Raw genomic sequence first — 23311 nt, forward strand, 5'->3', positions numbered from 1 at the left:
CCCCTCATCTTCCACAGGGGTGCAGGGCCCCGCTCCTCAGTGTAGGCCCGGGCCAGCGTTGACAACTCTTGTGATTTATCATTAATCTTGCAATATTTGGTGATTTTCTTAAGTCCACGCTGCCCCGTGGCTGGAGGAAAGCAAGAACCTCAGCTTTCACCTCAAACAAAACAAAACAAATCAAATGTGTTTCTGGCTGCGGATAGAAGCCAGAAAACATGGTTCAAAGTGTCCGGTGGCACCTTAAAGACTAACAGATTTACTTGGGCATAAGCTTTCGTGGGTAAAAAACCCCACTTCTTCAGATGCATAGAGTGAAAATTACAGATGCAGGCATTATATAATGACACATGAAGAAAAGGGAGTTACCTCACAAGTGGAGAACCAGTATTGACAGGGCCAATTTGATCAGGGTGGATGTAGTCCACTTGATCTAATTGGCCCTGTCAACGCTGGTTCTCCACTTGTGAGGTACTCCCTTCTCTCCATGTATCAGTATATTTATGCCTGCAACTGTAATTTTCACGCCATGCATCTGAAGAAGTGGGGTTTTTACCCACGAAAGCTTATGCCCAAATAAATCTGTTAGTCTTTAAGGTGCCACCGGACTCCTTGTTGTTTTTGTGGCTACAGACTAACACAGCTACCCTCTGATGGTTCAAAGTGTGACCTAAAGACTCAAACTAGAAGACAAAAGGAAACAAAAGGTTTTTTTTTTCTCTCTAAGTATCAGAATTTTAAGCCAGTCTTGTGGATTTTTGGGTCCTGACTCCTGATTTCTGAACTCCTGGGATTGGCAACATTGCAGGGTTCAGGGAGCTGGGCCCAGGACCAGTTCTAGGAGTGGGCAAGCAGGGCAGTTACTCTGGGCACCAGCTTCCAGCGGCACCAGACCGCTGTGTCACTCTACTTTTTTTTTTGCTAAGGAATGTATGAACCAACGTTTTCTGCCCTGAGTGGCAAAACGGCTGCATCTCTCTGGGACTTATCCACATGGCTCCACTAGGTGCCTCCTGGACCCTGGAGAGGACGTGGAAGAAGGTGAGGTGATGGGGGAAATTAGGGGGTAGGTGGGGGGAAATAGGAGGTGGGGGTCAGTGGGGTCAGGTAGGGGTGGGGACTAAGTTTAGGGCATCCCAGCCCCAGCTGGGCTGCGTGCAGCAGCCAGGGAGAGACACAATGTATCATTTATGCCTAGTTTTTTGCATTGGATGGCTTTTCAGAATTGCTTAACTGGTACATAGATTAATTAATCTAGTTCCTAAAATGAATGCTACCTCTACCAGCTGCTTACAATGTTTGGATTTAGCTTTGTCTGGGAACATGTATTACAGCTTTAAAGTTTGATTTGAAGTACCACTCTTGTATTTTCTAACCTGTCATGTCCCAGCCCCAGCTCCGGGGCTGCAGTGGCCAGGAGAGATGCCTGTCCCCAAACAAATTCTAAAACTTAATGGAAATCACTTGGATTCCAGACGAGTGATTTCCATGAAGTTTTAAAATTTGTTTGGGGAGAGGTATTGGAAACCATTAAGGCCAGATCTTTGCTATGGGATATAGTTCTGGCTCTTCAGAGTACTCCCATTGACTCATAAGTAGCAAGCACTAGGGGTTTGATCTTAGGTGCTTTGTAGGATGAAGATATTATTTGCTAGCTCTTTGAAGCTGGGATCTGTCTGTAACCTCTGAAGCCCTGTGTTAATGTGCTTCGTTTACTTAAGGGGCTTGTAAAAACGGAATGAGCCTACGCTCCGTTTTTGGGTGGGTGACACACACAGTGTGAAACCAGGAGAACTTTGCCTGTTTCTACAGGGCTCTGTTGCACTTGCAGGGCGTGGGTCCTCCTAAACACTCCTAAAATCCCCAGAACCAACCACTTGCTGTTTTACTTCCCTTCCTATTTTCAGTGTTGTCACTTGTTTGTTTGTGGTTTTGTTTGCTCGCTGTGTTGCTTCATTACTTATTTTTACTGTTCTCTGGGTGTGAAGTATTAAATTAAGAGTTGACATCCCATAGAAATTGTAGACGCTCGAGGGAATGCCTTTTAGTCTCCTTTCCAGTATCAGAAAATCTTGTATTAATATTTGCAATCAGAGCATGACTATTTCTAGTTAACTCATAGATTTGCTGAGCATCTTAAAGCTGAGCGATGATGGCAGATAATATGCATGCAAGAGAGATAGTTTTGTGAACTGCAAAAGTCCATAGCATGCTACTGTTTTGGCAGATGCTTCATTTTCCCCCAGGGCAGCTTTCCCTGAAGATTTAGTGGTCTATGGTAGGAGTAGGATATTAAATTGGGCCTCAGTTCCTCAGCACAGAGCCTGGAAGAGGAATCCTCAATCTCATTTAGTGGCTGCTGTCAGAAGCTTCACTCCTTGAGATGCCCCCCCCTCCATGCCCCACCTGCTAAACTGACCTGCACAGAGTGGGAGAGGCAGCCAGATGTCCTGCTACTGATGCCCACGGTGTTCAAGGCCTCACGAGCGAAGTTTTCGGCTGTCTTCACAAAGCGGTTAGGTGTGATGTTGTTGGTCATGTTTGTGGAAACAATGAAAGGCAGGACACTCTAGAGGGGGCAGAGGGGAGAGAGTAAGTGCCTGTTCTATTGCATTCTGGCACAATCTCTAGGCTCAGTCTGCCTGCCGGCCGGACATCAGTGTTGATCCTTCACAAGGCTGGCAGCGAAGGCCCAATCACCTTCACTATGAAGTCACGAGAGTTTCCCACCTCGGCCTGACTATTGCAGCCACAGAGGAAGGGACGATGCTAGTCACCGCTCATCTCAGTCACTCCTGGTTGGAAGGGTCACTTTAGAGCCAGGCAAGATGGCTATTTTCCCCATGGGTGAGCATGCTAACTCACGGTCCATGGAGGGAGAAAAGGGATCAGGAATAGAGCGTGGGCTTCTGACACAGCACAGCAAATCCCCTCTGACCTGAGGAGGGGCAGAGAACAGGTGATAAGAGAGCAGGGCAGAGCACCAATGGCCAGATTTTCATAAGTGCCCCGCACCCAGCAACTCCCATCCAGGGAATCCCCCTTCCCCTCCCCTTTCCTTCTCCCCCACAGACAGTCATGGAGATTCCCTTCCCCTCCCCGCACAGGGAGCTGCTGAATGCCGGCAGCTGGCAGTGGAAAGTGCTGCCTGCAGATGGAGCAGTGGAGCATGGCAAGCGCCGAGAGCTGCATCCCCAGACACCTCCTGCAACGGCTGGCCCCAAACTCCAGAGTGCTCCTCGGCCTTGCGTCCATAGAGCAGGGATTGCTCTCTACCTGCACTAGGATGCCCTGGGAGTGGTACTCGGCCTCCAAGCCTCTCGAGAAGAAATCTACAAATCTCTGTAATGGAGAGAAAAGGGAAATGAAGCCACAGGACTGCAATGGAGCAGGAGAGGGGAAGGGGGGGGGGGGGGGGGGGGGGGGGAATGGGGACATGTCACACTGAACGCTGACAAGGGAGCTAAGAAACCTCAAGAGCAGATCCTGAAAGGACGGGTGGCTGGGACAAGGCCCGTTGCTCTGGCTCTCATGAGGAGCTGGTGTGAGACAGCACTGGGTGCCCTTACAAGGCCTTCCCCATCCAGTGAGGCAAGCACAAGGCTGTAACACTACCCGCTGGATCTATCGGGGATCGATTTATCGCGTCTAGTGTAGACGCGATAAAATCGATCCCCGATCGCTCTGCCGTCGACTCCGGAACTCCGCCGCGGCGAGAGGCGGAAGCAGAGTCGACGGGGGAGCGGCAGCGGTCAACTCGCTGCCGTCCTCATGGCCAGGTAAATCAACCTAAGATACGCCGACTTCAGCTACACTATTCGCGTAGCTGAAGTTGCGTATCTTAGGGCGACCCCCCCCCCCGGCCCCTAGTGTAGACCTAGCCCAAGGGAGGGTGTTTTCCACCCCCACCCCCTATACCGAGACAGGATTTTCAGGTGCTTCAAGGAAGGAGAAGAACACACTTGTTTGTCTAAGCGATTGGCTGAACAAGGAGTAGGACTGAGTGGACTTGCAGGCTTTACAATTTTACATTTTTATTTTTGGGTGCAGTTATGTTTTTGTACATAATTCTACATTCGTAAGTTCAACTCTCATGATAAAGCGATTGCACTACAGTACTTGTATTAGGTGAACTCAAAAAATACCATTTCTTTTGTTTTTTTACAGTGCAAATACTTGTGATCAAAAATAAATATAAAGTGAGCACCATACACTTTGTATTCTATGTTGTAATTGAAATCAATACATTTGAAAATGTAGAAAACATCCAAAACTATTGCAATAAATGGTATTCTATTATTGTTTGACAGTGCGATTAATCACGGGGTTTTTTTTAATCTCACAATTAATTTTTTTAATGACTTGACAGCTCTAGTAGCCAAACAACCGGGTTGACACTGATAGTTGCTGCAAGATGGTGAGCACGGTACTGGCGAGGACCGCAGAAGAGATTCTCTGACATCAGAGTCCTGGTGTAAGAAAAACGATGGTGCCAGGAGGACGTACACAGGAGGATTACATAACTCTTGGTCCCTGGCAATGTCAGTCAGTACTATGGCTGGCAATGCTCCTATTAATACAGCCCAATATGCCGTTGGCCTTCTTGGCAACAAGGGTACACTGCTGACTCATATCAGCTTCTCATCCACTGTAATCCCCAGGTCCTTTTCTGCAGAACTGCTGCTTAGCCAGTCGGTCCCCAGCCTGTAGCGGTGTCTGGGATTCTTCCTTCCTAAGGGCAGGACTCTGCACTTATCCTTGTTGAACCTCATCAGATTTCTTTTGGCCCAATCCTCCAATTTGTCTAGGTCACTCTGGAGCCTACCCGTACCCTCCAGCGTATTTACCTCTCCTCCCAGCTTAGTGTCATCTGCGAACTTGCTTAGGGTGCAATTAGTCCCATCATCCAGATCATTGATAAAGATGTTGAACAAAACCGGCCCCAGGACCAACCCCTGGGGCACTCCATTTGACCCCTGGGGCACTCTATTCTGCCAACTAGACATCGTTGATCACTACCCATTGAGCCCAACAATCTAGCTAGCTTTCTATCCACCTTATAGTCCACCTAATATCCCCGTTCTGTTCATTCCCTCTCAAGCACCTGGCATTGGCCACTGTTGGAAGACACAATACGGGGCTAGCTTGACCATTGGTCTGACTGAGTATGGCCATTCTTATGAGAGGATCCAGCAGCCTGTCTGGCTGAAGGCCGAGAACCCTGGAGAGAGGACAGGAGAAGTAATTTCCCACGGAGGGCTTGCTGTTACTCTTGGGATCTCAGTGCAGGGCAGGATGATTTATGGAGCGTCTTGGGGACCACTTCCTGGTGAAAATGCTGGAGGAACCAACTAGGGGCCATGCTCCTCTTGACCTGCTGCTCACAAACAGGGAAGAATTGGCAGGGGAAGTAGAAGTGGGTGGCAACCTGGGCAGCAGTGATCATGAGATGGTCGAGTTCAGGATCTTGACAGATGGAAGAGAGGAGAGCAGCAGAATACGGATCCTGGACTTCAGAAAAGCAGACTTTGACTCACTCAGGGAACTGATGGGCAGGATCCCCTGGGAGGCTACTATGAGGGGGAAAGGAGTCCAGGAGAGCTGGCTGTATTTTAAAGAAGCCTTATTGAGGGCGCAGGAACAAACCATCCCAATGTGCAGAAAGAATAGTAAATATGGCAGGCGACCAGCTTGGCTTAACAGTGAAATCTTCGGTGAGCTTAAACTCAAAAAGGAAGCGGAAACTTGGACAGATGACTAGGGAGGAGTATAAAAATATTGCTGGAGCATGCAGGGGTGTAATCAGGAAGGCCAAGGCACAATTGGAGTTGCAGCTAGCAAGGGATGTGAAGGGTAACAAGAAGGGTTTCTACAGGTATGTTAGCAACAAGAAGAAGGTCAGGGAAAGTGTGGGACCGTTACTGAATGGGGGAGGCAACCTAGTGACAGATGAAGTGGAAAAAGCTGAAGTACTCAATGCTTTTTTTGCCTCAGTCTTCACAGACAAGGTCAGCTCCCAGACTGCTGCACTGGGCAGCACAGTATGGGGAGGAGGTGAGCAGCCCTCTGTGGTGAAAGAACAGGTTAAGGACTATGTAGAAAAGCTGGACATGCACAAGTCCATGGGTCCGGATCTAATGCATCCGAGGGTGCTGAGGGAGTGGCTGATGTGATTGCAGAGCCGTTGGCCATTATCTTTGAAAACTTATGGCGATCGGGGGAGGTCCCGGACGATTGGAAAAAGGCAAATATAGTGCCCATCTTTAAAAAAGGGAAGAAGAGGAATGCAGGGAACTACAGACTGGTCAACCTCACCTCAGTCCCCAGAAAAATCATGGAGCATGTCCTCAAGGAATCCACTTTGAAGCACTTGGAGGAGAGGAAGGTGATCAGGAACAGTCAACATGGATTCACCAAGGGCAAGTCATGCCTGACCAACCTGATTGCCTTCTATGATGAGATAACTGGCTCTGTGGATATGGGGAAAGCGGTGGTCGTGATATACCTTGACTTTAGCAAAGCTTTTAATACGGTCTCCCACAGTATTCTTGCCAGCAAGTTAAAGAAGTATGGATTGGATGAATGGACTATAAGGTGGATAGAAAGCTGCCTAACTTGTCAGCTCAACAGGTAGCAATCAAAGGCTCAATTTCTAGTGGCAGCTGGTATCAAGCGGAGTGCCCCAGAGGTCGGTCCTGGGGCCGGTTTTGTTCAACATCTTCATTAATGATCTGGATGATGTGATGGATTGCAGTGAAGGGCAATGAAAATGATTAGGGGGCTGGGGCACATGACTTATGAGGAGAGGCTGAGGAAACTGGGCTTATTTAGTCTGCAGAAGAGAAGAGTGAGGGAGGATTTGATAGCAGCCTTCAACTACCTGAAGAGGGGTTCCAAAGAGGATGGAGCTCGGCTGTTCTCAGTGGTGGCAGAATAAGGAGCAATGGTCTCAAGTTGCAGGGGGGAGGTGTAGGTTGGATATTAGGAAATACTATTTCACTAGGAGGGTGGTGAAGCACTGGAATGGGTTACCTAGGGAGGTGGTGGAATCTCCATCCTCAGAGGTTTTTAAGGCCCGGCTTGACAAAGCCCTGGCTGGGATGATTTAGTTGGTGTTGGTCCTGCTTCGAGCAGGGGGTTGGACTAGATGATCTCCTGAGGTCTCTTCCAACCCTAATCTTCTATGATTCTATGGGAGAGGAAAGGGTGCTAGGGACAGGGGGCACAGGTTGTAACTTTCCTTACCTTGGTAGCACTGTACACCGTGACCAGTGGGTGGGGGTGGCGGCCCGCTACAGAGGACAAGTTAATGATGACCCCCTTCTTCCTGCCATGAAGAGAGAGAACTCTGTGTGAGGATGGCCCCAGAGAGCACCCAGGAAAAAGGAGAGAGGTGTGCTCCTTGCCCATGCCCAGCCCACCACCCGGGGGGCGGGAGGGGAGAACCCGTCGCTTGGAGCAGGGGAGAGGGAGAGTTCATTGCCCAGGAAGGCTCCTGATCAGTACGGGACAGGTGCAGCTAAAGGCGGACGCCACCCAGAGGCACACAGGCGGCACCGTACTGCGGCCACTGTCAGGGAGTTCCTCAGCTGCTGAGGCACAGTCATTTTCTGCAGCTTGTACCTGGTGACCATCTGGGGCAGGACAATCCTGGTCATCTGCAATGAGAGGCGCCGGTGAGACATGAGAGAAGACCTGCCACACAGCCTGCCAGCAATGCCCTGTCCATGACAGGGGCTATCATCAGCTCCTCCCCTCCCTTAGCAGCCATGCCCCCCAATGGCAGAATCTGCCTCCCACCCCCCAGATTGTCCTCCCTTCACCAGCCACATGCGACAACCCTCATCCCGCCTGCCCTGCCCCCACCGGCTACGTCCCCCAGTGGCAAAGCCTGTGCTCCCCCCATCGGCCAGAGCCCCCAAAGGCAGGGACAGTCCTTACCCCTGCCCTCCCCCCACCAGCCACACACCCCTGACATGACCAGCCTCATGCTCCCAAATCATCCCCCGGGCACCATCTTTCCCTCAGTAATAGGTGCTGTCCCTATGTCCCCATCCCTCTCCCATTAGCGCCCACACTGCCCATCCTTACACTCCTCTTTCCTTTCGCCCACCAGCCCTTCACTACCCAAAACTGGAACTGCTCTCTTCCCCCGTGTAAGGATGAGGCCTTTGTCTGCAGCCATATTGTAAGGCCTAAAGCCTAAGGCCTTCGTCTGCAGCCAGACTGAAAGAGCAGCTGAGAAGCAGGAAGTCACATTCTCCCATTCCATCTAAATTACATTAAAAGAATGTAATATCAGGGTGTTAAGAAGGAAATCCCATCCTAATGGCACCCACTATCACCAGGTAAAGCAACAGATCTTAAGATGGTTAAAGAAAACTTAGTTTGATAGCATTCTGTCTGGCAAGAAATCACTTCTCAATAGTTGAGGTTGAGAAATCTTCATTTCTTTATTGTTTTGTCACTATGGTCCCCACTTCCCTATTGTTTATCTGTATGATCTCTGCCTGGTTCTTTGATTGTTTCTGTCTGTTGCATAATTAATTTTGCTAGGTGTAAATGAATTAAGGTGGTGGGGTAGGCTTGGTTAGAGAATTTTGTTACACTATGTTAGGATCGGTTAGTAAACTTTTAGTATAATGATTGGTTAAGGTATAGCTAAAAAGGACTCAAATTTCACTATATAAACTGGGGTCCGAAAGAAAGTTTTTGAGAATCAGCCCCAAAGATCAGAGCTGCCAGATCTCAACACTCTGCCAATGACACCGCGCAGAAACTGGAGTCCCCCAGATGGACCTGATCCTACTGGCCATCAAGAAAAGTTCATCTGTCTTATTGGGAGTGGTGAGCCCTGTATGTGTAACGTGTGCAGTCTGTTTCTGGTGATTGTTAATAGAGGATAAGGATATTACTGTGTTACGCTCTTTCACTGGTAAAAGGTCCTGCAAACCTGCAGGGTTATGCCCGAGCCCTAGGAACTGGGCAAAGGTGGGTGCCCCGAGAGTGTGTGAGTAACAGAGAATTTTGTACGGATAACACCCTGCGGTTTCCCAGGAGTTTATCGGTTCCACGTGTCATGCCCCATGTGAAAGAAACAAGAGAAAGCCACTGAAGCTGCCGAGGGACGCCAGCTCTATTTCACTTACCTTTGCCACTGAGAGCATGTTGCAATTCACAATATCCGATAGAGTCTGAAGAGAGAGGGAGTGAAAGGAAAAGACACAATGACCTCTCCTTCCCCATTGTCATGGACAGCACTGAGATTGCCCCCCCCCCATGGGCGGGTTAGCACTTTCATCTCTGGGTACGTCTACACTACGAGATTAATTCGAATTTAGATAATTCGAATTTGGGAAACAGATTGTATAAATTCGATTGTGCGCGGCCACACTAAGCACATTAATTCGGTTTTTAACCACATTAATTCGGTGGTGTGCGGCCACACTACCCCATTAATTTTAACCACATTAATTCGGTGGTGTGCGGCCACACTACCCCTAATTCGAATTAACAAAATCGATTTTGGTGCTACTCCGCTCGTCGGGGTGGAGTACAGAAATCGATTTTAAGCGCCCTTTAATTCGAAGTAACTGGCTCCGTTGTGTGGACAGGTTAAGGATTAATTCGGATTAACGCAGCTAAATCCGAATTAAAGTCGTAGTGTAGACCAGGCCTCAGTCACTATACATGCTCATGGTTATTGTGGTGGGTAGCCCCAGCCACTCACGTGCTACCATTAAGGTGAACTAGGCGGTTGCCTAGGGCGCCAAGATTTGGGGGCGCCAAAAAGAGGTGCCCCCAATTTCCCTCCGTGGCAGCTCCCCACCCCCTCGGCCCAGGGAGCCGTGAGGCAGCTCCCCACCCCAGCTCACCTCCGCTCCGCCTCCTCCCCAGCATGCCGCCCCCGCTCTAATTCTCCTCCCCTCCCACGCTTGCGGCGCCAAACAGCTGATTGGCGCCGCAAGCCTGGGAGGCGGGAGAAGTGGAGCAGCAACGGCGTGCTCGGGGAGGGGGCATAGCAGAGGTGAGCTGGGGTGGGGAGCTGCCACACAGCTCCCCAGGCAGGGGGTGGGGAGCTGCTGGGGGGGGGGGCCTAGGGGGGGGGGGGGGATCGGACGGGGGGGGGGCGTCTCAGGGGGGGGGGGGCGGGGAGCTGCCGCAGGGCTGGGGCGGGGAAGGGCGCAAGGTGGAAGTTTCGCCTAGGGCGCGAAACTTCCTTGCACCGGCCCTGTAGCCACTGTACTGACACATCGAGACAGCCCCCGTCCCACCGAGCTCACCGTCTAAAGAGAGAAAGAGACAGCAGTAGGTTTAACATAGCTTCGGAGGGAAAAGGGGAAGGGTGATCAGATCCGACAGTTACTTAGGCAGTTAGGGCCAGATTCTTAAAGGTATTTTGGTGCCTGAAGACACAGATAGGCACCTAGTGGCATTTTCAAAAGCCGTCTTCCACTGTTTTCGATGAGATTGAAGCCCGGCCCACAGACAAAATTGCTGCCACTCTATGGTCCAGGGAGCTAGACAGGGCATTGTCTAGGGATGGGGAGAAGGAGCGGGAGCAGGAGGCAGATTTAGGGGTTGGGGCGCAGGGGGATGTGGAGGCAGGTGAAAGGCTGAAGGGGGTACAGAGGACAGTGATGGGAGATGGAGGGAATCAAATGCCAGTGTCGCGGTAGGGAGAGGATTCCCCGCCAAGCAGCCAGTGTTGCCTATTCTCACGAACCGATTGCAAGTCACAGGATTTTGTGTCTGCAGGAGGAGCTGTCGTGATGATGCAAGAAGGTCCTCCAGTCCCATAGAGTTTTCAGGGCTGGGCAGAGCTGTGGGCGACAGCCTTAGTGGTGAGCCCACAGACCTGCCTTGCCACGTAGCCCTGCCTTCACATATGGCCCTAGAGCAGAGAGAGGGTCCTGGGGCAGTGCAGGGCCCTGCCTCCCACTGCTTTGAGACTTCTCCTCTACTTGGGAGCCAACTCCAGGACACTTCTACTTGGGAGAAGCCCTCGGGTGGCAACGAGGCAGCGGAGAGGGCAGTTGGGGAGGTGGTGCTGCCGGGTCCAGGGAAGGGGACAACCCCAGGTCAGTGAGCCAAGGGTGCGGGGGAGTCGAGATGTAATAAGAAACAGCTGGCAGTTCGCCTATCTCAGAGGTGAGGAGAGCATGAGTTGGAGCTCCATCTTAGGAGCCAAGGAGAGGGATACGCTTCTGTGGGCAGTCAAGTCAAGTGAAATTCTCACACACACAATGGCAGAATAGCAGAGGAAGTTATGAAGACAAAGCACAGACTACAAAACTATGGTTTGATGATGTCTTTAAATTCTCATGATTTGCATGCCCTATCTCGTGACCATTGGTCTCTTCAGATTGGCAGTTCTGGAGAAGTGCCAGAGACTCCATGAAATCCACTAGGGACTTTGCTATTGCTCTTAAGTGGAAGACACTCCGTACTATGGTGATGGACAGCAGTACAAAACCCTAAGAGAGACATAGGGCTTAAATTCAGCCGGGGCCATCTGGAGGGAAGCTCTGGTAAATATTTTTTAAACCCACAGAAGCCCTGGTGCGGTCCCACGAAGCCCCGAGCCCCCCAAGTCCCGAGCCCCCCATCCTGTCGCTGAAGCCCAGAGCCCCAAAGGCGGGCGGGGGGCCTGGGGAACTCCGGGAAATAATCTCTGAGAATTTAAGCTCTGGAGAGACAGATGAGGTGATTGCTTGTGGGGACTATATAAGCAGTGCTCTATGCATTTCCAGTGTGAGGCCAAGAACCGGGGTAGACCTGAGGTAGGTCTCTCTGTACAGAGTGGCAAAAGGACAGTGGCTAAGGGCGTGGAGTGGGACCAGCACGGACTGTGTGAGCCACGGTAAGGGTTCAAAGGGACTCGCCTTGATACAGAGGTGAAGGGATAAAGAGATTTTATTGTCAAATAATATGAAAGCCATGAGGGGGACTCTGTGGTGAAATTCAGTATTGCCTTTGAGACTTTGTTACATTGGGCCCCGAAGATGATGTGAAATAGAGGCTGACCTATGTTTCCCTATAACCTAATTCTTCATATAGGAAAAGCCCTGTCACAATAACTCTGCCCATTCCCTGGGCACTCTCTTTCCCCTGCACTGAGATCCACCTGAGCCAGGCAAGTGGGAAGAGGGAGGTGTCAGGGCGTGGGTGACAGCTCCCGCAATTCCGTAGGCCGGTCTTTTAACTCAACTCGCTTAACATGTGTCAAAGTCGACATTCCCTTGGCTGTACTAGACTTTTAGCATGTTTGCGAACAACCCACTTCTACATCCTCTCTAGATGAGCAGTGCTCAGAGTGCATTAAAAAACCATCGGTTCCACTTAACAGAGACCTAGCTTCATTCCCTGGTTCCCAGGGAGACCAGATCATCAGCAAGACAGGAAACCAGCATGGCAAGAATCTTTGAACAAGACCAACCTTCTCAATGTTGGGGACATCCAGGAAATTCACTGGCCCCATTGCATAGAACATGCCAACGTTGTTCACTGTTAAAAGAACAATGCATCAGGCCCAGCTGTTCTGAATTATGAGCATCATGTAGTAGAAACACTTGGCACTTTAGAAACAATGCAAGTCTGTCACTAGGCCCCAAAGAACCAGGTTCAGACAGGCCCAAGCAGGGAGGTTTGGATCTGGATCCAACTATTCCCAAAAATGGGAGGGATGTTTGGGATCTTTGCTATACAGTGTACATTTGCACTTAAGTTGGAGCTGGGGGTATAATTCCCAGCTCAGGGGGGACATACAAGCACTAGCTCTGATTGAGCTACCATGCTAAAAATAGGGTGTAGCCATGGTGGTAGAGCCGCCCCGACTACGTATCCATACAAAATCACAGGTGTTAGGGTAGCTTGCCCCTCCCGCCGCTCACACTACCACAGCTACACACTATCTTTAGCGCACTAGCTCAGAGCCAGCATGGGTATAGCTCCTCGAGCTGAGAATTACACCTCCAGAGAGTAAAGGCCGTGATGAGAGGCAGCCACCAGTGGCGTCCATTTGGATTTTAGTGCATGTGGTGTGGGAGACAGGAGATTCTGGAGGCTGAAGGAAATGCAAGTGGGAGTGGATGAAGAAGACAGCCTACTGGAGCAAGCACATGGCTCTAGACTGGTTAGGGGTACCTGCTTGGAGTGTAGATAGAAGACACTGTTAGGTGCACATGTGTCCAAGGCAGCCTCCAGTCCCAGAAGACGCTACAAGGACATTTGCTCATCTGTTAGGTTTACATCAGACCCATTAGCTCAGCTGAAACCAAGTGTTTGGCCAGGTTATTTCTGAGCCCGATTCGGGTGCAGTCCACTGGGAACTGCACAGACACTGGAACGGAGAGCATGACATCTGCCACCTCCCTGGGAAAGCGCCGGCCACAGGCCACTGCTTCTGGCCAAGGTATGTTTCAGGCCAGGGCAGCAGCAAAGACAAACAGAACAAAACCCAAGAGCCCATTTACCCAGAATGCCAATCTCCAGGCCCTGCAGGGTGGTTTGGATGGATTCATAGATCTCTGACCCCTGGGTGAAATCAGCTTCAATAACTCTGGTGCGTCGGCCATGCTGCTCTTCTGGAAAGCGAAGTCAGAGCAAGATTAGAACTATGGGGAGGGGCTGGGGAGAAAACAGAGGAGAAGGCAGGGTGGGGGAGGGGGTGGGCTCTGAGCTCAGGGTGACAGAGCCCCTGGGCAGAGAGGAAACGGTGTGTGTGTGTGTGTGTGTGTGTATCTAGGCTTGCTGCAACAAGTCCCTGGGAGAGGGAAAGGGAAGGAGCCTGTGCTTGCAGAAATTGAGCTGGGGGTGGAGGGGGTAAGGCCTGGTCTAGTGGTAATAGAGCCCCTGGGAGTGGCAAGAGGGAAGGCAGCAGGGTCTGGGTTAACAGCACAAGCCAGACCCCACCTCCCGACCCCTTCACTCACCCCAAGCTCTAATACTGTGCTTTGGTAACAATGCCGCCACAAGGCGGCACCACATAATATTCCCACTCTAACTACCTAGGTGCCCAACTCCCCTGGCATCCACACAGGGGTTCGTAGACCCCCCTACTCACATGCAGGAGCCTGCCCAGCCTGTCTTACTCACCTATCTCAGCTGCCACCTGCTTCAGTTTCTGCAGGGAGCGGCTGATCAGCACCACATTGAGGCCTCTCTTGGCGAGCTGGAAAACAATTAAGGTGGGAACTCAGGAGAATCTGGGAAGCCCTAAATCTGCTCAGTTTGCTCCACAGCTACTCCTGGGTCAGCTTCACCCTTGTGCCAAAGCTGATCCGAAGTAGCACTGGTTCTTACCTCCTGGGCATAGGCTCTTCCAATCCCAGATGTAGCTCCCGTCACCACTGCAAGAGGAGAGAGGGACGGGCTGTAAATGCCTCCTTAGGCCAGTAGCTGAGAACCGCTCCCCTGGGGCATTTGCATGCCTTGCACACACTCCCCAGCATGGTCTGGTGCAAGCTCCATGGAGCAGGGAGGGGGACACCCTATCTAGGGTCTGGATCGATGCTAGGCCCCTCAATCCCAGAGCAGGGAGGGAGAGTCCCTCTCTATAGGTTCTGGTGAGACAGCACCTGGGGTACTTCATTATCACCCCCAAATACTGAGAACCTGGGGGAGTTCCATTCCTTGGGACAACTCTTGCTGAGGTCATTGGCAACACCCCACTGGCCACGTCCACAGGCCTCATACTGCTCCATCAGCTCAATCTTCTCTATGGACTTTATGGCTGTCTGCTCCTGTTCCTCCTCCTCCTCCCTCTGTTGCTTTGGCACATCCCCCCTCCACACACACACACTCTGTCAGTGTCCCTCAAGGCTCTGTTCTTTGGCCCTCTCCTCTTGTCTCCCTGCATTGTAGCCCCAGGTGACCTCATCCCCTCCCACATTTTCAGGGACTTTCGCTACACCAAGAATTCCCATATGGACCTCACTGCTGCACCCTCTCCTCCTCCCTCCTGTGCGAAGTCTCCTCCTGTCCTGGACCTTCCACCACCTCTTCAAATTGGGCCACCCAGTACTCCCTTTTAGGCTGCCAGCTTGTTCTCCAGAATCACAACTTGCATTAAAAAAAAGCAGTAAGGCCTCTCGCACTTTTGGTTGCAAAGAAAGCCTTGAAAATGCAGTCCAAGCGTAAGCAATACAGCAATGTCAGCCTGAATCTTCAGAAAAGCCTAATACAATAGCACTGGGGGGCGGGGGGGCACACTGCCTCATTCGTCTCAGTAGAATGATAATGCAGATGCCCAACAGGGATAAATGTCAACATTAACTACTGTACTGCACAACAGAGCACACGAGCAAGAGAAGGACGAACGTTCTAGAGCAGTGGTTCCCAAACTTTAACCACCTGTGAACCCCTTTCACTAAAATGTCAAGTCTCGTGAACCCCCTCCTAAAAATGAATATTTCCGGGGAGTTTCTCCTTTACCTGAGTATAAATTATAAAAGCAGTGATCTTGGAAATACAAAATTTGTTTTTATGACATGCTTATTACACACTATTTATTATTAATTACTATTTATCATTACAGTATTTTTATTACATTTATGAAAAGGGCAACACTCTTCCAAGATCTCACTTTCATAGCTTGTATCACTTTGAATAAGCCTGTTATAAGACAAGGCTCCTATGTTTCATCAAGGAGTATCAGACGTGAAACAGCATGAAGGGATTTAAGAAGCCAACTCAAAGAGTTCTTCCTACACAAGCATTCAGGTCTTGAGCAGTCCAGGCAAACAACACACGTTACAACAAAGCTTAAACTTGTTCTTCATAATAATTTTAAAAACAAGATTAGCTGCCTATTTAATTTTGAAAACAGCAAAAAATATCCACCTCCCTTTCCATTTCTTATAAGGAGTCTTGAAGTTTAAATCTCCTCAGTGTGATAGATATGCTCGCTTTGATCTGCTTAGCTCTTGGAAGTCCAGGGGCTCCGGGCTGCTGGTCCCGTGCTGCCCGGGGTCCCTAAGGACAGCTCTGTCCGCCATTAAGGAATTTTTTCCCCCGAGAACCCCCTGTAACATTTCGTGAACCCCCAGGGGTTCACGAACCCCAGTTTGGGAACCACTGTTCTAGAGCAACAACTGCTCTGTAATTCAAATAGCAACATAGTATCTGTTTAAAGCTGACTTTTGCATCCTCTGTGAAATCTGGAGGCAGCCCGAGGAAACCTGGGCATCCTGGGTTCCTTCCCCTAATCCAGAAGCAGTGGAAGGAAGGGGAGACCAGGAGCCCCCTCTCTCAGCTTGATGGAGCAGCTTTTAAACGGTAAGTGTCTTTCAACCCTAACGACATAGAGCTGCGGTGACTTTTCACTTTGCTGCCACAAGCCCGGGGTACTTCACAGAGTCACCACCACTGATTTGCCCCTGCCCCAGCTCCTCCACCCACCTGACCGGTGGAGCCAGAAGGGAGGAGCAGAGCCCGGTGTGGGGGGAATAGGGTCAAGCTCTGCTGAGTGACAGCCAAGCCCAGCCCAGGGGAGCATTCAGACAGAGCAATCTGGAGCTCTAGCTCACCCCCACATGAGCCCCTACAGCCCTATAATCCCGGCACTACAGTCCCATACCTACCTGGGCAGGCAGCGTCAGGCCTTCCTAATGTCGGTAGGGGGCAGACTGGAACCTCCCCCTTCCTGACTCACTGCTTCCTGCCTTCTGGCAGGCTAGGTTCCTCCCATGAGGCAGGAACACTCAGCCCCTGTCCACCCCAGCATTGCACTCTGTGTGTGGGTCCCCCCAGTATCAGCCTTCCCTCCCCCAGCCCCCACAGAGGGGACATCAGTGGCAGTGTCCCTCTCCCCCTTGGCAGGGAGCCTAATGTGGTCTGCTGGGGACTCTCCCTCAGAGCCAGTGCAACCCATTAGGCGACCTAGGCGGTCGCCTAGGGCGCTAGCATTTGGGGGGCGGCATTTCGGGTCCTTCGGCGGCAACCGTGGCGGCCGGATCTTCAGCCGCCCCGGTCAGCGTCGGCATTTCGGCGGAGGGAGCTGGGGCAGGGGGGCGCGGGGAGGGCCGCCGGGCCCAGGGAGCTGGGGGGGGGGGGGGAGGCGCCTCAGGGCGGGTGGGGGGGCGGAGAGCTGCCACAGGGCTCGGGGAGGAGGGGGGCGCAAGGTGGAAGTTTCACCTAGGGCGCGAAACATCCTTGCACCCGCCCTGCTCTCCCTGGTTCTCCTGGTCTCTGCTCTCCACCCCACTCACCCACTTTGCACAGTGTTACTGGTGACCCAAGGGGCCAGGCCATGGAGAATGAGGCTCCACACCTCAGGTTCTGTGTCTGGAGCCCAGCATTCTGAGTACAGCACACAGCGGGGAGCCCCCGTGCCCTGCCGAGGTGCCGGGAGGTCAGTCCTAGCCCCCTGCCCCCGAGGAACGTTGCTTGGCTAGTTGGCTGCCAGTCCCACTCCCTTCCCAGGGGCTTCCGGGAATGAACTGAATGAAAGACATGAACATGCCTCATTGGGCCATTGAGATAAAGAGCCTCCCAGGGAGCCTGACCAGGGGCAGAGGGTCTGTGCCCCTTCCTGATGTGTAGAGACAATCAGAAAGGGATTCCACGCAGGCAGACGCTCTCCTGCTTGTTATGACACAGGAAATCCAGGTCTAGTCTACATAGTTTCTCTGGGCAACAGAAGAACGATCAATTGGAAGCTCTTGGGGACCAGCTCTGTGTACAGTGCCCAGCACAATGGGGCTTCAGTCCCTGAACTGGTGCTACCACAATGCAGGCGACGACAGCAACATACTTCGGAAGCCTCATTAACTAAGGCTAGGTCTACACTACAGCGGGGGGTCGACCTAAGATACGCAACTTCAGCTACGTGAATAGCGTAGCTGAAGTGGCGTATTTTAGGTCGACTTACCTGGCTGTGAGGACGGCGGCAAGTCGACTGCTGCCGCGCCGCCGTCGACTCCGCTACCGCCTCTTGCCGCGGTGGATTTCCGGAGTCGACGGCAGAGCCATCAGGGATCGATTTTATCGCGTCTTCACTAGACGCGATAAGTCGATCCCCGATAGACCGATTGCTACCCGCCGATCCGGCGGGTAGTGAAGACGTGCCCTAAGAATGGAAGGGATGTCTATTCAGGCTGCTTAAAATGCTTTATTTCCTGTTTAAGCTCATTTAACTTCAAAGCCTGAGAAACACTTGGGAGAAAAATTCCTGTTGGTCAGAACCCCAGGGGTTCCCCTCCACAGAGGTGGGAGCAGTAGCCCTGCACTGGGACTCAAGGCAGAAAGTGGAGTAGGTGGTGGTGAGAACATGGCAGCACAAGCCTTCTGGAGCAGGGGTTCCTGTTTGTGGAGGCTACAGGCAGGGCCAAGTTCTACAGCAAGTCTGCAGTATCCCCAGCCCGAGACCTTCAAAAATCAGGAGTAAGGCACCCCCCAGAATCACAATATTTAAAAAAAAAAGTTTGTGATTTGTCAGCCACAATGAATTTGGGGTTCTCTCTCACTTTGACCTCTGGGCTTTAGGCGGTTTTCCCAAGCTTTTCTCTTGGGCTAGAAATTACTTTTTAATTTGAGGAGAGTGGAGATTCTCCTGTGATCACGGGATTCCAGGAGCTGAGACTTTGAGAAAAACACCCCACGTGACTACACCAGGGCTACACTAGAAAGTTTTGTGGCAAAGAAATGTCGGCTAGGAATGGGAATCTAGAGTGACTTTTGTTATACCAGCAACAAAGGTGGTTAGCTTAGATGCAGTTATATCCGCATAAATGTGCTTTAGAGCTATAGCTTATTTTGCTGAGGAAGCAAAAACACTCTTTTTTTTAAAAACAACAACAAGGAGTCCGGAGGCACCTTAAAGACTAACAGATTTATTTGGGCACAAGCTTTCGTGGGTAAAAAACCACTTCTTCAGATGCCTCTTCTTTTGGTTATCAGCTGCATCTGCAGTAGGCGGGTTTGCCAATATAGCTGGGGGGGAAACCTGAGACCCTGGCTCCCAGTCTGTTGCCTTAAGGTCTAGTAAAGGGCCTGGAACGCATTTTATAGCCCCCGGAAGGACAAAGGGCTGTGTTAATTGGAGGCTACAGGAGTCTGGTTTCTGACCTCAGCAAGATGGGAAATGTATCTTGGGAAATGTCCTCTGGATATTTTCTACTCCACTGTCCTCTCCACAGGCCCAGCATCCCCCAGGCCCTTTGGCTGGGTCATGGAGCCCAGTGATCTCGGCCATCCCTCCCTCCCGCTGGGGCTTCCAGCTGTTTCGTGTGCCTGGTGGCAGCAGAGCTGGCATCGATCCTTGGGTTCAACAAGAGCTGATGGGGCACCCGTCTGCCTCATGCCTGAAGACCTGCAAGCAGGAACCCACCCCAGCACCCCTGCCCGGCCAACAGCGATCAGCACCTCCTCCAGCTCCAGAGAGGGAAACAGCCAGTCTACATTAGAAGCGCTACTAGCGCATCTGGTGAAGATGTTCTATGCGGATGGTGAGAGCTCTCCCCTGGACATATTAAAACCACCTCCCGAGAAGGCAGTAACGCCTTCTGCCGACATAGCACTATCCACACAGGTGCTGAGGTCGGTGTAATTTACCTCACTCAAGGGGTGGCTTATTCAAATTATGTTGACATAAATGCCAGTGTGTACAAGCCCCCAGGGCTTGGCTACACTACCACGTTCTGTTAACCAAACTTATGTCGACACCCAAAAGTCGACAAAACAAAAATTGCCAAAGGGCGTTCACACTTGCTCCCTTTGTCGACACAGGTGCCAACTTTTTTTTTCTCCGGTGGGTGCTCGCACCCCCCGCCCTGACTCCACCCCTGCCCCAAAGTCCCCGCCCTTCCCTGCCCCAATTGGATCCCTCTCCAAATCCCCACCCTGGCCCCGCCTCCTCCCCCAAGCGCCCGCATTGCCCCTCCCAGGCTTGCCGTGCGAAATAGCTGTTTCGCGGTGCAAGTGCTGGGAGGGAGGGGGGAGAAGCAGGACGAGGCAGCGCACTCAGGGGAGGAGGTGGAAGTGAGCTGGAACGGGGGGGTGGGGAGCTGCCGGTGGGTGCAGAGCACCCACCAATTTTTCTCCGTAGGTGCTCCAGTCCCGGAGTCGGCGCCAATGTCTGTCGACAGATCGTGTCCACAGTGGGGACACCATCATCGACAGGGTGAGCAATGCACTGTGGGTAGGTATCCCACAGCGCAGTGTTGTGGGAAGGAGGAGCTGATCGCTGCGCATCTTAGGATTCTCGCCGAGTTCTCCCACAGCTCCCTCCACCGCCGAGAGCAGCATCACGAGTGGCTCTGTGAGCTTTCCGTGCTGAGGAATGGCAGAGCAGCCCAGCAGTCTGCCCCATTCCCCCTGCAGCAGGCAGACTGTGTTCCTAGTATGGGGCAGAACAGGAGGATTCCAATGATTTGCTCTCCGTTTGTTCCCCAAACGGGGCAGCGCACGGATACTTCCCGGAGCTTTGAAAGAGGAGGGGCGCATGCCTGCAGGGCAGCAGAGATCAAAACACTGAGCAGAGCAATCAGGGCAGGCATTGTGGGATACTGGGGGAAGCCAGTTCTGTCGATAAAACAATCAGCAGTGTCTACACTGGCTCTTTGTCGACAATAAAGGGAGGGGAAAAGACAAAAGTCTCTCGTAGGAGTGACAGAGTCATGTGGCACCTTATAGACTAACTGACGTATTGGAGCATGAGCTTTCGTAGGTGAATACCCACTTCGTCAGAGCATTCTTAAAACTACAATACCCACCTGGGGAAGTGAGGAAACAGATTGACAGAGTGAGACAGGTACCCAGAAATCACCTACCACAGGACAGCCCCAACAAGGAAAATAACAGAACACCACTGGCCATCACGTACAGCCCCCAGCTAAAACCTCTCCAGCACATCAACGATCTACAACCTATCCTGGAAAATGATCCCTCACTCTCACAGACCTTGGGAGACAGGTCAGTCCTCACTTACAGACAGCCACCCAACTTGAAGCAAATACTCACCAGCAACTATACACCACACCACAGAAACACTAACCCAGGAACCAATCCCTGTAGCAAATCTCGTTGCCTACTCTGTCCCCATATCTACTCTGGTGACACCATCAGAGACCCAACCACATCAGCCACACCATCAGGGGCTCATTCACCTGCATGTCTACTAATGTGATATATGCCATCATGTGCCAGCAATGCCCCTCTGCCAGGTACATTGGCCAAACCGGACAGTCTCTACGTAAAAGAATAAATAGACACAAATCGGACATCAGGAATGGTAACATACAAAAGCCAGTAGGAGAACACTTCAATCTCCCTGGACATTCTATAACAGATTTAAAAGTAGCCATACTTGACCAAAAAAACTTCAGAAACAGACTTCAAAGAGAAACAGCAAGAACTAAAATTCATTTGCAAATTTAACACCATTAATCTGGGCTTGAATAGGGACTGGGAGTGGCTGGCTCATTACAGAAGCAGCTTTGCCTCTCCTGGAATTGGCACTTCCTCATCTATCATTGGGAGTGGACCACAGCCACCCTGATTGAATTGGCCCTGTCAACACTGGTTCTCCACTTGTAAGATAACTCCCTTCTCTGCATGGATCACTATATAATGCCTGCAACTGTAATTTTCACGCCATGCATCTGAAGAAGTTGGTTTTTTACCCACGAAAGCATATGCCCAAATAAATCGGTTAGTCTTTAATGTGCCAGCGGACTCCTCCTTGTTTTTGTGGCTACAGACTAACAGGGCTACCCCACTAACAGGGCTACCCCCTGATACCTGACACCATTGTTCCCTGTAGGCTCTTGCTGTTTTGTCGCCAAGAGGTAGTTTGTGGCGACAAAACTTGCCAGGGCAGACAAGCCCTCGGTCGCACCTGTCTGCACCGCCCAGCCCAACCTCCCCTTTCGCCCCACCCGGCCGGGTCCGAGCCATCAGCCCCGCCCCGTAGCCCCCCGCCGGCCGGCACTGGGGCGGGGGACACGGTCAGACCCTCCCCAGGGCCCGCGGGCCGAGCTCACGCGCCCAGGCTCCAAAGCTGGCGAGCTCCGCGCCCCTCCCACACGCCGCCAGCAGGTGGGTCCGCACCGCCCGGCCCAGCGTCCAGGCAGCCCGCAGCAGCTGCAGCCCGAGCGCGACCAGGGCGCCCAGCACGGGCAGCCCCGCGCCGCCAGCACCGGCACCCATCGCCCTGCAACTGCTCCGGGAGCGAGCGCGGTCCGGGCTCCCCGCTCAGCCGCCTCCGCTCCCGGGCCATTGGCCAAGCCGCCCAGTGGGCGAGCCGCGGCCGCTCCCTTGCACCTCCCCGGCTGCGGGAGCTAGCGCCGGGCCGCCTCTCCGGGTCCCCCCTGCCCCGGCTGCAGTGGGCTCCAGGGAGACTCCCGCGGGCGCTCAAGAGAAGCGCAGCGTCCCCCGCCCCAAACTTTCATGCGCCCGAGTCAGGACTAAAAACCCCGAGAGAAAAAGAAACGAAAATCATATCGTTTTCGGCAGCCTTTGGATTTTTTTCACCACTGGGGGAAGCCCCCCCCCCCCCACCCTCCCCATAGGTGCTGGCACTGCTGCACCCCTTGGCTTCAAGTGGTTTCTCTCCTATCCAGGGGTTACAGTTTGTTCCAGTGTCCCTGCCTCGTGGGGGGGAGGAGGACGCAGGGGATGCAAGTGCACCAAAAAAGTGGCCTCACTGTTCCTGGAGAGACAGATGCCCACCTCAGCCCCTTTGAGAAGGTTTGTGACATGAACTAAATCTCCTCTGCAAACTGGCTGCGTCGTCTCACTCCCTTAACTGGGGGCCGCAGCAACTGCGGTTTATAGCCAACTGCGGGGGACGGATTGGTGCTGGGAACAGGTCAAAAGAGACGGGTTCCTTATGTTTGAGTTTTTACCTGAGGCCCCTAAGAAAGGGTGTCGGGGTGTGCAAAATAACAAACGGGGTGACGTAGCAGGAGGTTGGCACCATGGTAGACAAGTAATCCCACAAGTGGGTGAAACGGGCCAATGTCACTATCCTGGAATCTTTGTATCACCTGATGGGTTTAGAGCAATTCTACCGACTAGGTCTCCTGAGCTTAAAACGTGGTCCGTGGATCGAGCACCTAAGGATTCATGTACATGGACCTTCAGCTTGTGGACAGTAGGTCCAGCTATGAAAAGAGATCCAAGGGGACTGGTCCTGGGAAGGGGAGAATTAGTGGAGGCTCCGCGGAAGTGAGATTTGGGTAAACCCAAAGTGAGTGGGGTGGAAGGCAGCCAGTGCTGGTAGACCCTCACCAAGGAAGCCCAAAGACCTTGGGAGGCATTTGTAGGCAGATCAGGCATAAATGAGTGTACGACCCAAGGCTGAAGGACT

General features: G+C 52.1%; 2 protein-coding genes across 2 annotated transcripts in view; one reads left to right on the forward strand and one right to left on the reverse strand.

Moving 5' to 3' along the window:
- The window catches only part of LOC112107877 (zinc finger protein 271-like), an 879239-nt gene that overhangs the window by 54309 nt on the left and 801619 nt on the right, over positions 1 to 23311 (forward strand). The gene's annotated exons all lie outside the window — the stretch shown is intronic.
- Positions 1003 to 22149, reverse strand: LOC113407911 (very-long-chain 3-oxoacyl-CoA reductase-like). The gene is made up of 11 exons (XM_026658799.1): positions 21984 to 22149; positions 14305 to 14351; positions 14098 to 14173; positions 13476 to 13586; positions 12440 to 12507; positions 9150 to 9194; positions 7624 to 7658; positions 7246 to 7327; positions 3277 to 3342; positions 2420 to 2569; positions 1003 to 1020 (listed from the first exon to the last, which is right to left on the reverse strand). The coding sequence occupies exons 1-11, from the start codon at positions 22147 to 22149 to the stop codon at positions 1003 to 1005; spliced, it is 864 nt and encodes a 287-aa protein (XP_026514584.1).

The sequence above is a fragment of the Terrapene carolina genome, unplaced genomic scaffold (assembly GCF_002925995.2).
Source record: "Terrapene carolina triunguis isolate 2854851 unplaced genomic scaffold, T_m_triunguis-2.0 Scaffold517, whole genome shotgun sequence".
In the NCBI taxonomy this organism is placed as follows: Eukaryota; Metazoa; Chordata; order Testudines; family Emydidae; genus Terrapene; species Terrapene triunguis.

Bases quoted from the DNA above. Each gene is read 5' to 3' on its own strand.
- LOC113407911 (XM_026658799.1), bottom strand. From the start codon at position 22,149: ATGGGTGCCGGTGCTGGCGGCGCGGGGCTGCCCGTGCTGGGCGCCCTG. The intron at 12,508-13,475 runs GTAAATGGGCTC...TTCTTTTAACAG, and splicing joins CCTGGAGATTGGCATTCTGG to TGAACAACGTTGGCATGTTC. The intron at 2,570-3,276 runs GTAGAGAGCAAT...TGCCCCCTCTAG, and splicing joins CCCAGGGCATCCTAGTGCAG to AGTGTCCTGCCTTTCATTGT.